The 17250-nt window shown below is 42.8% G+C and overlaps 1 protein-coding gene and 1 long non-coding RNA gene across 4 annotated transcripts in view; one reads left to right on the forward strand and one right to left on the reverse strand.

Annotated features, from left to right (window-relative positions):
- KCNJ15 (potassium inwardly rectifying channel subfamily J member 15) overlaps positions 1 to 7040 on the forward strand; it is an 85200-nt gene extending 78160 nt beyond the window's left edge. For all 3 annotated transcript variants that reach the window (XM_073584676.1, XM_073584675.1, XM_073584674.1), the window contains one exon: positions 295 to 7040. In XM_073584676.1, coding sequence (XP_073440777.1) covers positions 295 to 1441 — 1147 coding nt within the window. In that variant the 3' untranslated portion in view covers positions 1442 to 7040. The remainder of the gene's footprint in view (positions 1 to 294) is intronic.
- Positions 7041 to 15363: 8323 nt separating this feature from the next.
- Positions 15364 to 16150, reverse strand: LOC141097531 (uncharacterized). Its single transcript, XR_012233988.1, has 2 exons — positions 15957 to 16150; positions 15364 to 15851 (listed from the first exon to the last, which is right to left on the reverse strand). It is a non-coding gene; the product is annotated as an uncharacterized lncRNA (long non-coding RNA).
- Positions 16151 to 17250: the final 1100 nt, after the last annotated feature.

Raw genomic sequence — 17250 nt, forward strand, 5'->3', positions numbered from 1 at the left:
AGTATACCAATCTTCCTATTGCCAGTAACATCCTTGGCACCTCTTCATTAATAGGCCCCTCTATGTCTTACATACATCACTCCGCATCGTACTAACTTCATGTGGTCTACCAATCAGAAGAGGTGCTGGGATACCACAGGAGGATCCCAGTTCTCTGGCCCAGTGTCCATGGACTACCAATGTGGCCCCTAGACTAGGGATCTGCAAATCATTTTGCTCGACTCTACCATTGCCTTATTTTTCTTAAATAAATTCATATTTTTGAAATTACATTGTATTTTTTTCTTCTTTTAGGACTAATCCAGAGCTGACCATGGACATCACCTACTCTGACACATCCAGTTACCCACTCGTGGGTGGAGATATTCAAACTGAAGTTAGGCCAGACAGACCAAGGGTGATATCAAAAAGTGGCCACAGCAATGTGAAAATTGACAAAGTGGATGGAGTCTTTTTTCTTTACCTTCAAGACTTATGGACAACTGTGATTGACATGAAATGGAGGTATAAACTCACTTTGTTTGCTGCAACCTTTTTTCTGACATGGTGTTTTTTTGGAGTCATTTATTTCGTCATTGCCATCGTCCATGGAGATGTCCGTGCAGACCCAACTTCCAACCACACTCCTTGTGTAATGAACGTAGACTCCTTCACTGGGGCATTTTTGTTTTCTCTGGAATCACAGACCACAATTGGCTATGGGTTTCGGTTTATAACTGAGGAATGCCCAGTGGCTATAATCTTGCTCGTAGCACAGCTGGTCCTAACCACATTGATTGAAATATTTATCACTGGTACTTTCCTCGCCAAAATTGCCAGACCCAAAAAGCGCGCTGAGACTATAAAATTTAGCAATAAAGCAGTTATTACAAAACATGATGGAAAAATGTGTTTGGTGGTACAGGTGGCAAACATGAGGAAGAGTCTTTTAATCCAATGTCAACTCTACGGAAAGCTTCTTCATTCATATGAAACCAAAGAAGGGGAGAAGATCCTACTGAAACAAGCCAACATGAGTTTCCATGTGGACTCTTCATCTGAAAGTCCCTTCTTAATCGTGCCATTAACCTTCTACCACGTCCTTGATGAAAATAGCCCGTTGAAGGATCTCACCCCCGAAAATATAAAGATGAAAGAATTTGAACTTGTCGTTCTTCTCAATGCCACCGTGGAGTCTACCAGTGTGGTCTGCCAAAGTCGAACATCTTACCTTCCAGATGAGATCTACTGGGGTTATGAATTTGTTCCTGTTGTCTCTTTGTCTCCACAAGGGAAATATGTTGCTGATTTTAGTAATTTTGATAAAATAAGGAAGAGCGTGGAGATACAACAAATAATCTTTTCAAATTTTGAGAAACAGAGGTTGGAAGAGGAATTAAGGAAGCAAGAAGAGAGGGAAAGAGAACGTTCTAATGGGGTGTCAATACAAAGCGATGTTTGACACATCTAAAAGTTGGATTTCAGCTGACTGTGGAGGATGAGTCTAGTGACTCATCTCTGGAATTGTTTTTAATTATTTTATTGAATTTTTTTAATTCAAATTTTGGGGAAGAGATCAATTTGTAAACTTAAAGACCTACTATGGTCTCATTACATATTATGGATCCATGTTGTATGGTACCCATGGCCAATGGTGTAAAGTTTTGTTTTTATCATTTTTTATGGAATTCTAAAGAAAAAAACATTGTGGTATTTTTCATTACATGCCATATTTTGGAGATATTGTAGGGTGTTGGATGGAGGTATGATCCAACACAATGAGTGTCTATGATTCTGAACCATAGATATTTTCTGTGCCACCATACAAACTCTGGGATTGGTTGCATTTGGATAAGCTTAGGCCTTAAGGACATACATGAATTACAAACTTGTATTGTATGGATCCATAATGCAAAACACATGGGTCTATGAGCCTAATTTCATACACACAGAAATACAGAAGTTGTTTTTCTTCTGTGTGTTGGTTTTTCCACCATTCTGTGGTGCCTACAGAGTTTTATTTTTTGATTCCTTGTAAATAGGAAATTGTGAAATATTCCATGAAATAAGTTATTATCAAGTATTTTCTTATACAAATAATGTATACTATCATTTGGTGGCACTGGACACAACATTAGGTGCCTTCGACTTTGTAATATGTAACCATGAGGACTCCCATGTTCTACAACTCAAGGTCTGGCTTTACTGATCTTGACTTATCATATACATGTCATATACATAAGACCAAAGATCAAATTAAAAAACTAAAATACTAAACTACTGTTGATTTTCAGACTAATAGACTACCGTAATACAAAATGATTAACCCATAATCTGTCTCGTTTCATAAAGGCTGTAGGCCCACATCTCATCTGAGATGAATCATCTTGCTATGTACTAGGTTCTCAGCCCGTGGAATAAGTACTTAAGGAGAAATCCACTTTCTTTTTGAGGGGTTCTTGCCCTTTCTCAATGCTTCACTTAACAGCATAGTAGTTGGGATACTTGGCTTACAAAAGCAACAAAAAAAAGCAAAAAAATCCTCTCTATATTGTGTTATTGGCAATTTTAGGTATGAATTGTATACAATAATTTAAGCAATGACTTGTATTATAAAACTGGAGAGCAATTTGTATATATATTATGAACAAACATCTGCCAAACCACCGAGGAACACAAAAATGTTTTTTTATAGAAAATAATATTCTAAAAAAAAAAAGATTATATATATATCAATTTCCAAATCCTCGTGGGGAGGAATGATAGTATAAAACCTGAAAAATGTTGAAATCTTCTTTGTGCAATAAATATTTTATTATGAATGGTATTGTATGTGTATGTGTATCAGACTTATCACCCCCATGTCCCCTCCCCGAGTACACAGATCCTGTACACCTAACAATGTCCCCTGTCGCTGCACCTTTTCCCCTTGTCTTGCTTCTTTTTCGCCCTTATCTCATGAAAGGGAAAAGCATAAAATAAAGTATTAGTTACATCACATTTTTTAAATTGAATTCATATTTTTAAAAAAATAAAAACATTTTGATGGTTCTTGTTTTTTCTCTAGCTCACTTGCCTGCTTTATTGTTTAGACTGGAACAGAGTAAGCAGGGTCACCTCATTTTTTTAATGAGGCGTTTGTTAAGTTAATGACATCTCTGAAGGTCTAGATAAGGTGGGATGGTAAAGCCCCCGTCACACATAGCGACCGGCCCCCCTGCTGGTATCACTGATCATTGTTGGTAAGCCCTGGACATTTTTTTGATCGCTGGTCTCCCGCTGGCCAGCACGCATCGCTGCGTGTGACAGGCGGGAGATCAGCGATCAGCGCGCTGGTAACTAAAGCCCCCGTCACACATAGTGATCTCGCTAGCAAGATCGCTCCTGAGTCACAAGTTTTGTGACACAACAGTGATCTCACCAGCAAGATCGCTGTGTGTGACACCTATCAGCGACCGCCCCCCCCGCCGGTTATCGCTGATCGTCCTGGAATGGCCTGGACATTTTTTTGATCGCTGGTCTCCCGCTGGCCAGCACGCATCACTGCGTGTGACAGGCGGGAGACCAGCGATCAGCTGGTATCTAACGTACACATCGGGTATCTAAGGGACGTGTATCCCTTAGATACCCGATGTGTACCTTAGTTACCAGCGCGCTGATGCAGGGAGCTGGTAACCAAGGTACACATCGGGTTTCTAAGTGACGCGCGCCGCTTTGAAACCCGATGTGTACCTTAGTTACCAGCTCCCTGCATCAGGCGCTGGTAACTAACGTACACAGCGATGCCGCGCGCTCGGCGTCGCTGGTCCTGATCACTGGTGAAGCTGCCTGTTTGACAGCTCACCAGAGATCATGTAGCGACTCACCAGCGATCCTGACATGTTGATATCGTTGTCGGGATCGCTGGTGAGTCGCTATGTGTGACGGGGCCCTAACACTATACACTATATATACATAGCTTAGATTTTGTATGCATATCCCCTGATTTCCAGGGGAGGACGCTATACTTCATGTCTCCCTGAAAACTGTTAGAATCTGTGTGATTTTGTGGTCAATTGAATCCCATTATTTTCAGCTGCCATAAAGTGCACACAGAGTTTTATAGATAGTAAATAGTAAACTACAATATGTTAAAAAGACCAAACAGATTATTATCCATTAATTAATCTACGATAATACATATTAAACGTTCCCTTCAACAAAAATTATTTCCTGCAGCCTGAGACATATATAATATATCCAAAAAGGCAGTCTGGTATATAATACAGAACTTCAACCATGTCACATAAAATTACGCCATGTACAGTAGTCTGGGGCAGGCTCAGGAACTGAGCCTGCACCATACTCGGTGGCTCCTTGTTTCCTTCGATCACTTCTGGTTAACCATTTACTTGCTGCTATCAATCACTGACAGCAGCATTTAAATGGGTGATATTGCAAGTGCTAGCGTGCGCCTATCGACTAATAGGTCACCTTGGCCGCTGAACTCCCACATGGCTGCCTTGTATGTCCTCCTATGGAGCCCCCTGTTTGTGATTGGGCTTCATAGGAGAAACACAATTTAACTGTATCCTATAATACTGTAGTATTGCAATATATGGTGGAAACAATCAAGTGATTACAGGTTCTCAAGTAACCTTAGTGGACTGAGAAACAAAGTAAAAATGAAAAAAAAAAAAAGTTCCATAAAATATAAAAGTTTAAATCGCCCCCCTCCTTTTCCAATAATAATAATAAAAATAGTGCTAATAATAAAAATAAATATATTGAGTTTTGACGCGTCTGTAATTTCCGATCTATCAAGATATAAAACTATTTCAACCATATGTTAATAGTTGAAACACAAGAACTACTTTTTTCTTCAGTTGTTGCACTTCCTGCAAAAAAATGCAGTAAAAATCAATCAGAATGGCGTATATATATATATATATAAATAAAAATAAAGTAGAAAACACTTCAGAAAATGGTGAGACAACCCAATTCTTTTTTTTTCTTTTTTTTTTTTTTTTTTTACAAAGTACTGATTTTTTTTCAGCTACTAAAATATAATAAAAAAATATTCTAAGTTTGCTGTCGCCGTAGTCATACTGACCTGAAGAATCTCACTGCTAGTTCAATTAATACTTCATACTGAATGCTGTAAAAATCAACCACCCTCAGAAAAACAATGGAAGAGCTGCTTTTTTTGCACAGCACATGGATTTGTTTTCCCTGTGTTTTTTTTCTTATAGATGACAAAAATTGATTGGCGTCATTAAACTTTTGAAGAAAACAGTTGATAAAGCTACATGATGCCCAAAAAAAAGGCAAAAAAAAAAAAAAAAAGTTTAGGAATCGCATATCCCATAATTTTGTGTTAGGCGTGGTTTACGAGTGGTAAATTTTGGTTCCCATACACTTTAGATAAAAGTTGTCTGAAATGGCAAATTTCATCCATAACGATTGATTGTTTGCTGTTTTGTTGAAATGAATGAATGATAGTGTTGACCAATAAACGTTGGTTGGACATTTGGGATTTTTTTTTTATATACACTGGCTGAAGCTGTCTGAAATGCATTTTGGGCATTTCCTCAAAAGTTTATGGAGGTGTTTGGAGTTGAACAGAGTAACAAGTAAACCATGTGAATCAGACCTCGATCACGAAGACTGAGGTCTTTCCCAAGCCAGAACTAGGAACCATTAGTTCTTTTACTAAGTTGCCCCCATTGGAAGGAATGGAGTAACTTGGTGACCCAAGAAATGGATCAGTCCAATTCAATAATTAAAAAAAAAAAATCCGATATTGATTGATCATCAGTGTTATCCGCGAGGTGGTTGCCTGTACTTGGCTGTCTATCTCACAAAGGAGTCCATACCGGGACCATATCCAAAAGTGATGAAAGTAGAGGCTGATTTCAATGGCCCTTTTATGATCTTACCAGACTGGGTAGTATAAGAATACTAGATGGTGGCCTGATTCTAATACATAGGGTATTCTAGAATATGTATGTAGTTTATTTATGAAGATTTAAGACAGAACTTGTTCAGTATAGATGAGTGAACTACGTTGCGCTGTGAGTGAGGGTTAAATTCCGCGCCAATATCGCTGATTGGTCACCGGGCGCGACCAATCAGAAAAGCGTGATTCAAATCCCGCAGCAATTCGCAGGCGGACTCCACCTGTCACTGATTGGTTGCGCCCAGCCGGCCACGACCAATCAGGCTAGCGCCGGTCATCTCCCGGCTGCGTCGCTGCTGACCTCCGTAAAGGCTGTGCACATCGTTCGAATTCCGCGCCCATTCGCGGCCGGACAGTGCCTGTCGCTGATTAGTCGCTGGCGGCCGGGCGCGACCGATCAGCGAAGCGGGATTTCCATTACAGACAGAATTAGACGATTATATAGTAGATACTGTATGACATAACACTCAAATCTTATGTTGGAGTGTCATGTCATAAAACTCATATATTCTTATACTACCCAATAATCAGTTGCAATAATAATAATAATAATAATAATAATAAATAGCAATAAGAATAATAATAGTAAATAGCAATAATATAAAAAAGAATAAAGACGCTACACTTCATAACAACAAACCAGAATCCACAAGTTATATTTAAATAAAAATATAAAAAAAAAGGTATGATGGCTCCCGGGAACTGCGCCCTTTTGAGAACACCGAGCTTTTTGAGCACAAGGACAAGAAGTGCTGACATAGGGATAAGAGCCTTTAATTAATTTCCTATTTTTTTTTCCAAAATGATAAAATACATTAAAGGACTCTGTATAATCTCTGCTCGGTGTGAAATACTGTTGTGATCAGTAGGAAATCTGATCGGCTGCTAATGTTTAAGAATTTGCTCTTAAATCTCTGTAAATATATTTTTATAAATGATGGTATATTAAATTCACCTTATTTCATATATCATGTTGGTATATTGCTGTTAAAAGGTGGTGGACTAACGATGAATGTAAAGTTTAAAATTGAATGTTTTTTTTTTCCGATGTCAATGTATTATTGCCAAAATGTGTAAGTTCTTGCACTGACCAAATAATAAATGTTAAAATTGAAATATTTAATATCTTGGAGTAATTAATTACATTATAACATCTTCAAATGATAATTAGGAATCGGAGGCTCAACCTTTTATACTTTCCTGGTAGGAATCAACGTCTGCCAGTGGCATAGCAGTGATGTCGCAGCACCGAATAGCCGGGGCAGTGCACGCGTCCTGATCTTCTGGTCACCCAAAACAGTTGAATCTTGTGGTAGAGGCCACCATTCCCCATTTTGTGAGCCAAAGGATGACATTGGCCTATGAACAACAAGACATCAGCGTCCCGGTGCAGGCAGCGCAATGAAAACCCTGCCTTGAACCGCCTGTGGCGACCCGCTCTGTGTACAGCGGAAAAGAGGATCCAGCTGCTCAGATTAGTTCAAGGTGCTACAAAAGTGGTATTATTACTTTTGGAGGGGGCACTCAGGGGTTATCATTATTTTCGAAAGGGGCAATAAGTAAGCATGACACATTTTTTTGTTTTAAGGGGTCAAGTAGGTGGCATTATCACCGTGTCAGGGCGTACAATACTTGCCTTGTCTCATGCAACACCCGCCACTGATGATTGCTTAAGTGGTTGACTTAAGTAGAGAAGGGATGAAGACCATCATGGTAGCCTCAGGTATGAAGTTATGGAAGAAGGAGAGGGAAAAACGAAAAACAGAAAATTGCCCGGAGGTGATGGGAAAATACATAAATAAATTGCAGCTTGTCTTTCTCAGCACTGGCAGAGGTGAATAGTCCGCGTGCACCGGTTATGTATTTCTGCTAGAAACATTATAGAGTGATAGGATATAGGTACACACCTTACACAGGCTGGAGGTATGCCAGGGTCAGAAAGGAATAGTGAAAAGCTAGGAAGGAATGAAGGAAGGGCTCCTCAACAACACAAACAAGCCCTTTATTTATAATATCAGAATCCTTAGTATCATATATATCTCTTGTAGCAGCTGTCTGTGTGTGTGCTCTCTGCCTGCATCTGAAACATGATACCGTCCATTTCCTCTCGTAGCCTTCCCCCCTCCTTGCACAGCCAGGAAAGGAAGTCCTTTGTTCTCTAGAAATGTGCTGGGATCAATATGGGAAGTATTAGAACAAGTCATATTGCAAAAATCATACAACGCAGAGATATAATAATTACATTTCTTTGATCTGAGTGGACCCGGCTTCTCTACCGTGGCTCTTGCGAAGTTCTTGGACCTTCAGAAATTGAGATATGGATTGCTCCCAAATGGAATGCCTTAATTATGGCATATTTGGTGTTGGCTTATTGGATTCGATAAATCACACACAATGATGCCCTATGTGTGTTGGTACGGGCTTTTCTCGTATAGATATAGTTATTCTAAGGTTTGTAGCCAAATCATAATTTAGAGAAAGGGGGGTTGGATCTCACCAGACCGCCCATTTCGTGAGGTCACAGACCCTAGACTATAAGGTATTCCCTACCAGATTTCAGGCAGTTCAGCAGGAGTCTTCATGCCAGAATGACGTGCCGATGAGTGGGGACATCTGGCTAAGTGCCCCTCCCCCAGCCACATTGTCTGCCTGGTACCAACTAAGCACATGTAAGTGTTACTCTGCCTTTTAATCCTTTTATTGTTTCATACTTGTATTGTACATACTTAATGTCTCAATTTTGTAACAATTCTTTATCTATGTAATCACTGCCCTTTTGGGAATAAATTATAAAATCGATTAGCTCTGTCTCCATGCTCTAAGAAATGAACTATGCGCCTTTTTTAGATAATTACGCTACTGATCAGGTTGGCTTCGAACCCCTCCATTAAGCCTATAACTTAAGTGGAGAAACCAGGAGCTGGTGGCAGCGTGGTGTGTGCGGTTGGTTAGGCTAGTTGGCAGTCCGGAAGGGTCTTATATTGCTGTATGAGGGGCTGCGGCCACAGCATTGATAATTCCCTTACTGCAGTTGTCTAATTGCCCGCGCACAACAAGCCGCCCATCCAGCGACTAATTATCCTAGGTGCAGTTCCCTGACTGACCTGAGGGTAAGGGGGGCGCCGGAGAGCTGCGAGTTCCAAACTGGAGCTGAGAAAGTGGGATATTAATAAATCCCCGCAGTTCTTGAAAGGTTGTTAGCAGTGGTGGGGCATCCAAAATACCCCCCTGCGGTAAATTGTTAGAGTGAGATTAGCTTGCTGTAGATTTTGGTCACATGGTGTCAGTGGAGGGATTACTAAGATAAGCCCCCACTGTGCCTGTGATAGCCGTGTGCCGGCAGTGCGTCACGTCCCTCCATCCACTGACAAACCCGTGTCAGTGGTGGGATCGTGACATATTGGTGGCACCGGCCGCGCTGTTCGTCACTTTTCACTCACACCTGATTGTCTGTAGCTGCACATATATTCACCACCATGGGTCTGCTCCAGACGTAGTCGGCTCCATCAATTTCAAAGTACTAATTTCTAAGTACTTTGAATTAGACTTGAATTCTAGAATGCATTTGGCCATTCATGACTCCTACAGTATTGTCATCATCACCATCTGACCGAGATGTTCTTCTGTTCCCACAGGTATCCATTGCTGAATTTCCACCACTTTCTCATGCTCCTGAATGCCCCCTGTGAACTGCATTGTATTTTATATTGTATGCATAGCTGAATTTCCATCACTTTCTCATGCTCCTGAATGCCCCCTGTGAACTGCATTGTATTTTATATGGTATACATTGCTCAATTTCCACCACTTTCTCATGCTCCTGAATGCCCCCTGTGAACTGTATTGTATTTTATATGGTATGCATTGCTGAATTTCCACCACTTTCTCATGCTCCTGAATGCCCCATGTCAACTGCATTGTATTTTATATGCTATGCATAGCTTACCCATCTTCTAGTATCCATAATTGTACTCCATCTTATCTTTGCCACACATCTAAGTGGTCTGTATAACCCCTTCCCCCTTTTATGACCTCTGCTTAACTCTGTGCATTTGGCCTGGGCAGTCACACCCCACTTTTCACTCACACCTGATTGTCTTTAGCTGCACATATATTCACCACCATGGGTCTGCTCCAGACGTAGTCGGCTCCATCAATTTCAAAGTACTAATTTCTAAGTACTTTGAATTAGACTTGAATTGGACTGGAATTGACTGTAAGGTAACGTACTATAACACCACAACAATGTTTCGCCTTCTTTTTACTATCACCCCCATACTACTCTATTTCTCCCTAACTCCTGCAATCCCTCCACCCAGTAAGGAACTTGTCATTTCCCCCTCCATCCTTCCCAGCCATCTCACCTCTTCATCACAACTGTTCCTCCACATACAATCCTTTTTCTCCAGACACACACAGCCACATCATGTCCTATCCTGCTCCCACCTTCTAATGCTCTGTCTACTACTCCTTATTGCTGGCGATGTATCCCCAAATCCTGGCCCTCCTCAACACATCCCTACACTCACTTCTACCACCCTGCCACGATCCTCTACACGTCTTCGCAACCATGATAACCTCATACCCATTCATCCAGCCCCCACTCCCTCAACCCCCTTACCTGGAGCCCTATGGAACGCATGCTCTGTCTGCAACAAGCTATCATTTATCCATGACCTCTTTATCACCAACAAACTCTCCTTCCTCGCCATCACTGAAACCTGGCTCACTCCCTCTGACACAGCCTCTCCAGCTGCGCTTTCCTATGGCGGATTCCATCTCTCTCACACCCCTCGCCCCAGCAACAAACGTGGTGGAGTTGGCTTGCTCCTGTCTGATACCTGCTCCTTTACCCCAATTCCTTTTCCACCCTCGGCTACTCTTCCCTCATTTGAGGTGCACTCCGTCCGCATCTATTCCCCATCCAACCTCCACCTGGCTGTCATCTACCGCCCCCCAGAACTAGCCCTCTCCACCACTTCACCACCTGGCTACTCCATTTCCTTTCTGCTGACATCCCCACCATCATCATGGGTGACTTCAACATCCCCATTGACACTTCCACCCTGGCTGCCTCTAAACTTGTATCACTCAGGGCTTCCCTCGGCCTCACTCAATGGTCCCCTGCGGCCACTCACAAAGATGGTCACACACTTGACATTATCTTCACCCGTCTCTGTTCCCTCACTAATCTCAATAACTCACCCCTCCCCCTGTCTGACCACAACCTACTGACATTCTCCTCCCTCTCCTCTCCTACTGCGCAACCCCAGCTCCATAAACTCGCTCACCCTCACAGGAATCTCAAACACCTCAATTTACAATCACTCTCTGAATCCCTTCTCCCTCTTACAGACATAGCTTCCCTTCATGACACAGATGCTGCTGCCACCTTTTATAACACCACAATAACAGCAACGCTTGATTCGGCTGCCCCCCTCACGCAGAGCAAAACTCGAATAATCAACAGGCAGCCCTGGCTGACCAGCCTGACCAAAGAACTGAGACGAGTTTCCAGGGCCGCTGAGCGGAGATGGAAGAGAACCCATTCTACTGCGCACTTCAACGCATACAAGCAGTCCCTTGCCAGCTTTAAGTCCACGCTCTCTGCCGCAAAACAAACTTACTTCGCATCTCTCATATCCTCCCTGTCTCACAACCCTAAACAGCTCTTCAACACTTTCAATTCTCTACTCCGTCCCACAGCACCTCCTCCCCCTCCTCTCATTTCCGAAGACTTTGCCTCCTTCTTTAAGCAGAAGATCGACACGATCAGACAAAACTTTGGTCCGCAGCCCCCAATGCCCCTCTTAGCCGCTCAGCCCTGTTCTGCAAAAGCCAGCTTCTCCACCATGACAGAAGATCAGTTCTCCACCCTTCTGTCAAGATCACACCTCACCACTTGTGCCCTCGACCCACTCCCGTCTCACCTCATCCCTAACTTGGCCACAGTCCTCATCCCATCTCTAACACACCTTTTCAACCTTTCACTTACAAATGGTGTCTTTCCCTCATCCTTCAAACATGACTCAATCACACCCATCCTCAAAAAGCCCTCCCTTGACCAATCCTCTGTGTCTATCGCCCAATATCTCTTCTCCCTTACGCCTCAAAACTACTGGAACAGCATGTATATCTTGAACTGTCCTCCCACCTCTCCTCCTGTTCCCTCTTTGACCAGTTACAATCTGGCTTCCGACCGCATCACTCAACTGAAACTGCCCTAACTAAAGTCTCTAACGACTTACTAACCGCCAAGAGCAAGCGACACTACTCTGTCCTCCTTCTCCTGGACCTGTCCTCTGCCTTCGACACCGTAGACCATTCCCTCCTGCTACAGACTCTCTCATCTCTTGGCATCACAGACCTGGCCCTATCCTGGATCTCATCATACCTAACAGACCGAACATTTAGTGTCTCCCTCTCACACACCACCTCCTCACCTCGCCCCCTCTCTGTCGGTGTTCCCCAAGGCTCTGTCCTAGGACCCCTACTATTCTCCATCTATACCTTCGGCTTGAGACAGCTCATAGAATCCCACGGTTTGCAGTATCACCTATATGCCGATGACACGCAGATCTACCTATCTGGACCCGACCTCGCCTCCTTACTGACTGAAATCCCACAATGTCTTTCTGCTATCTCAGCCTTCTTCTCTGCTCGCTTTCTCAAACTGAACATGGACAAAACAGAATTCATCATCTTTCCCCCATCTCACTCTACCCCTCCACCAGACCTATTCATCAATGGCAACGGCTGCTCTCTTTCCCCAGTCCCGTACGCTCGGTGCCTTGGGGTGATCCTCGACTCTGCGCTCTCTTTCAAACCACATATCCAAGCCCTCGCCTCCTCCTGCCGCCTCAAATGCAAAAATATTTCCCGGATCCGCTCATTCCTCAACCACGAAACCACAAAAACACTAGTGCATGCTCTTATCATCTCCTGCCTCGACTACTGCAACCTCCTACTCTCCCGCCCCCCCTCTAGCACTCTGACTCCACTCCAATCCATCCTATACTCTACTGCCCGTCTAATCCACCTGTCTCCCCGCTATTCCCCAGCCTCCCCCCCATGCCAGGCCCTTCACTGGCTTCCTATCGCCCAGAGGCTCCAATTCAAAACTCTAACCATGACATACAAAGCCATCCACAGCCTGTCTCCTCCATACATCTGTGACATGGTCTCTAGGTACCTACCCGCACGCAACCTTCGATCATCTCAAGATCTCCTTCTCTACTCCCCCCTTATCTCTTCTTCCCACAACCGCATGCAAGACTTCTCCCGTGCTTCCCCCATACTTTGGAACTCCCTGCAGCAACACATCAGACTCTCACCATCAACGGAAACCTTCAAGAAGAACCTGAAGACCCACCTGTTCTGACAAGCCTACAGCCTGCAATGATCCTCGGTCTACTGAACCACAGCACGACCTGCTCTACCCTCTCCTACTGTATCCTCACCCATCCCTGTAGACTGTTAGCTCTTGCGGGCAGGGTCCCCTCTCCTTATGTACTTGTGTGTCCCTTATCTTACACATGTTTACTATACTTGTCTATATTTCCCCTTTTCACATATAAAGCGCCATGGAATAAATGGCGCTATATAAATGCATAATAATATCTCCATACATACACCCCCCCAACACTTCACACTGTTACAGCTGCTGATTAGACAGGCTGCTCCCATCAGTATTTGTGTCATTAGAGACACAGTGCTCACACATATACTGCACCAAATCTGCTGCTGTGTGAAGACATCAGTGACACAGAGCTGTCTCATTCACACAGCAGAGGCTTTGTCACACAACAGATTACATCAGTGACTGCCATCCCTTGTGCAGATTAGAAGCTGCAGACCCCCATCACTGGCCATCACACAGTCTGTTCTCAATGCTGCCAGCAGCCTGGGACAGAGAGGGAAGGAATCACTGATAATTAGTGAGTTATGTATTGTAATCATGGAGTGGCCCAGAATACAGGACGATTTTCCCTCCTCACTAGTTTCACTTTCCATAGATCACTGTTCAGCGTGTGTCTGGGGGAGGAGCAGCTGCTCTCTGCAGTGAGGCTGCTAGAGGGGGGGGATTTGTTACTGTGTGATGAGGGCTTCTTCATGTGGACGGGGAGGGCCTGTAGCTATGGAGGGTGGGATTGTTGCTATAGAGGGCATGTTTGGAGTAGAGTAGGAGGTTACGACCAGTTCTCATTTCAATGCCATAACACCCCCCCTTGGATGTTCAGAATATCTAGAAAACCGTGCAAACTAGTGACAGAAAGTAAATTACTTATTGTCATAATTCTGCAGCCCAGATATGTACTGAGATTATGTGAAAAGCCTGGACAACCCCTTTAATGATCGGCGGTCGTTTAATACCCTGTTTACACATCCAGACCGCTGCTAATGCTCTACACTGAATGTTCTGTAGGCGATTGTTCAGTGAATATAGGGTGTCCTTGTTATCGGCAGCGTCAGTCCTATTTACACAGGTCAATGTGCTGCCAGGAATGATAATTTTTAAGCAAGCCTAAAAATAATTTCACCCAACAAACAAGCCTTTTGCTCATTCATCGGGTGATTGGTAGCCTGCTTACACTGAAAGATCTCTAAGAACACTCATTCACGATAATCTTTCTATGTATATGCACTTTTAGGCTGAGAGTTGCTGCTGTCAGGGCTGCAATTCGCTCTTTTAGTCTACACTCGGGCTACACTCATTTTTTGAACCTGTCCATTGTCTGTTTTCTCCATACCCAATATTGCTGTACTTTCCACGTCTAGTAGCATTGAAACACCAAACCACCGTTTATTCTAGTTCAGCCAATGACAATTTAGTGATGCTGGTTAGATAGTCTTGGGAGACTTTGGGATGTCATGTACATCTTTACAGGGCATTCGAAGGTATTGGATTACTTTTAATTCATGAAATAGAATATTTTGGCCAAATAAAAAAATGAAAACATTTCGGGAAATTCATACATCACTAGTAGAATAATACATTTTTTGGTAGCTTACAGTATTTATGGATAACATTCTGGTTCCCACGTTCAGCTTTGTTTCTGGTCTTGGGCTCAGAGGATTCTTTTCGTATGCTGTAGTGACTACACAGATCCATAGGAAACCGGGGTGAAGAGGACAGCTGACCTGTTCTATCTCTGATCAGGTAGAGTGAAGCATGAGCTTTCTTTTGGAACTGTTGGGGCATTCTGTGAAACCTGGATGATAAACAATCAATGCAGAAGTAGAATTGACTCCTTCCTAATTTTGTAATGTGATGCTGGATGAAGACCAAACAAACCAATTTTGGAACAAATCAAGCCAGACATGTCACTCGAAGCAATGATCACCAAGCTAGGACTTGTCTCTTTTGAACACATCAGAAGAAGTGCGCAATCACTAGAGAAGAACATCATGGTCAGAAGAATAGAAAGAACAAGGCAAAGAGGAAATCCAGCAACTAAATGGTTTAATAAAATCAAGTTAAAGGCGAAGAAGACCCTGGTGGACCTCTCTAGGCTTGAACCAGATGGATCTGCTTCCAGATCGTACATCCATCAAGTCTACATAGATCGAGATCTAGGCCATTAAAAAAAGAAATAAAAATGAGAAGTTCCTTTACCCGCCAACAGGCACTACACTCCTCGCATCTCCATCCCTATCGTCATCGTTGACTTATCTGTGACGATAATTATGTATTGTTCCTTTTATCCACTATCCAGATCTCCTGTTCATTAGCCTAATCTCCTAAATGCAATCAGCCTAATGAAGAACATTTCCAGCTGCGTGAAATGAAGCTTGTCCTTCTCATTATATACAGCTGACTTTCCTGAATTCTCAGATTTTTTCTTGTCTTCGACACTCCTTTCTCTCCCCGAGGGCGCTCTGTCATTGTCGAGCGACACTGGAGGTAAACAGATACAATTCGCTGTAATAGGACCTAAACAAGGTGAAAATTGCACAGTAAAGTGAACTGTTAATAAATTAGAGAGCGCACCGCTCTACAATAAGACCGCCGTTATTCTCAGAAGAATAGACAGATTACCTGAATCCGTGGTACATTTCTAGGCACAGATGCTGAAGAGTAATCCATAGCTAAGTTTCTATATTTCAATAAATTGAGCAATAATGTACGTTTTAGCTAAACTTCAATCAGGTTTACAAGGTATTTGTGTATGTAGATGTCGACTGCACAATGTCCTCAAGTTGCTTTGCAGGATCGCTCAAAAAGTGCGGTTGTTGATCATACTTTACAGCAGTGTCATCCTCTCTTTACTGCATCGATCCTAGAGATCAGTGTAGGATTAGATGGTTGTGTATTGTCGCCCCCTAGTGGATGCTTATGTACAACTCCAGTGAGGGCATTGTATTGAGCCCCTGTCACGTTATTTAGAATATAACCAAATCAGAAGCTCCATTCACATTCAGCTGTTCCAGAATTTTTGCCCCTAATTAGTGCAAAGTAGGAGACTAGTTGACGGAGTGAGGGATCTTCAATGAAGAGTAGGAGAGAGAACATCAACTTGGTGTAGGGAGATTTATAGGCCATGCACTGGTCCCTGGGAAATAAAATATGCAGCCGAGGAAGTATTGCATGCCCTATAAGTGTACCTACATTAGTTTTGCCATCTCTTTAAGGAAAAACTTCACCCCTTTAGCCTCCCCAGTGAAATATTGAGTGACAGTACTAGCTACAGAAGAGGGAGCTGAGGCTTTCTAAACTACCAGCGAAGCAAGTACACAGAACACATAAAACAGTACACAGAAATCGCATAGATGTACATGGAACACATATAGAAATACATAGAACATATACAGTGACTTGCAAAAGTATTCACCTCCTTGGCATTTTTTGTGTTTTGCTACCTTAAATCCTGGAATTTCGCTGGGTTTTTTTTAGGGTTTGCATCAGTTCATGTAACAAACATGCCTACAAATGTGAACATTTGATTTTCTTTTTATTGGGAAGCAAACAACAAATATGACAAAATAACTGAAAACTTCAGTTTGCATAACTATTCCCCCTCCACTATAGTCAGTACCTTGAAGAGCCTCCTCTTGCAGTAATTACAGCTGCAAGTCACTTTTGATAAGTGTGTGAACTTTCGACATCTTTGAACTGGAATTTGTGCCCATTCCCCAATGCAAAACTGCTCCTGCTCCTTCAATTAGATGGTTTTCTCTGGTGAACAGCAATCTTCAGATTCTCAATTGGATTAAGGTCTGGGCTTTCACTAGGCCACTCCAAAACATTTACATGTTTCCCTTTAAACTGCGCGAGTGTTGCTTTAGGCCTGTTTCACACTTCCGTTTTTTCAAATCCGTCAAAATCCGTTGGT

This window comes from Dendrobates tinctorius, unplaced genomic scaffold (assembly GCF_039654945.1).
Source record: "Dendrobates tinctorius isolate UK_male_01 unplaced genomic scaffold, ASM3965494v1 ptg000084l, whole genome shotgun sequence".
In the NCBI taxonomy this organism is placed as follows: Eukaryota; Metazoa; Chordata; class Amphibia; order Anura; family Dendrobatidae; genus Dendrobates; species Dendrobates tinctorius.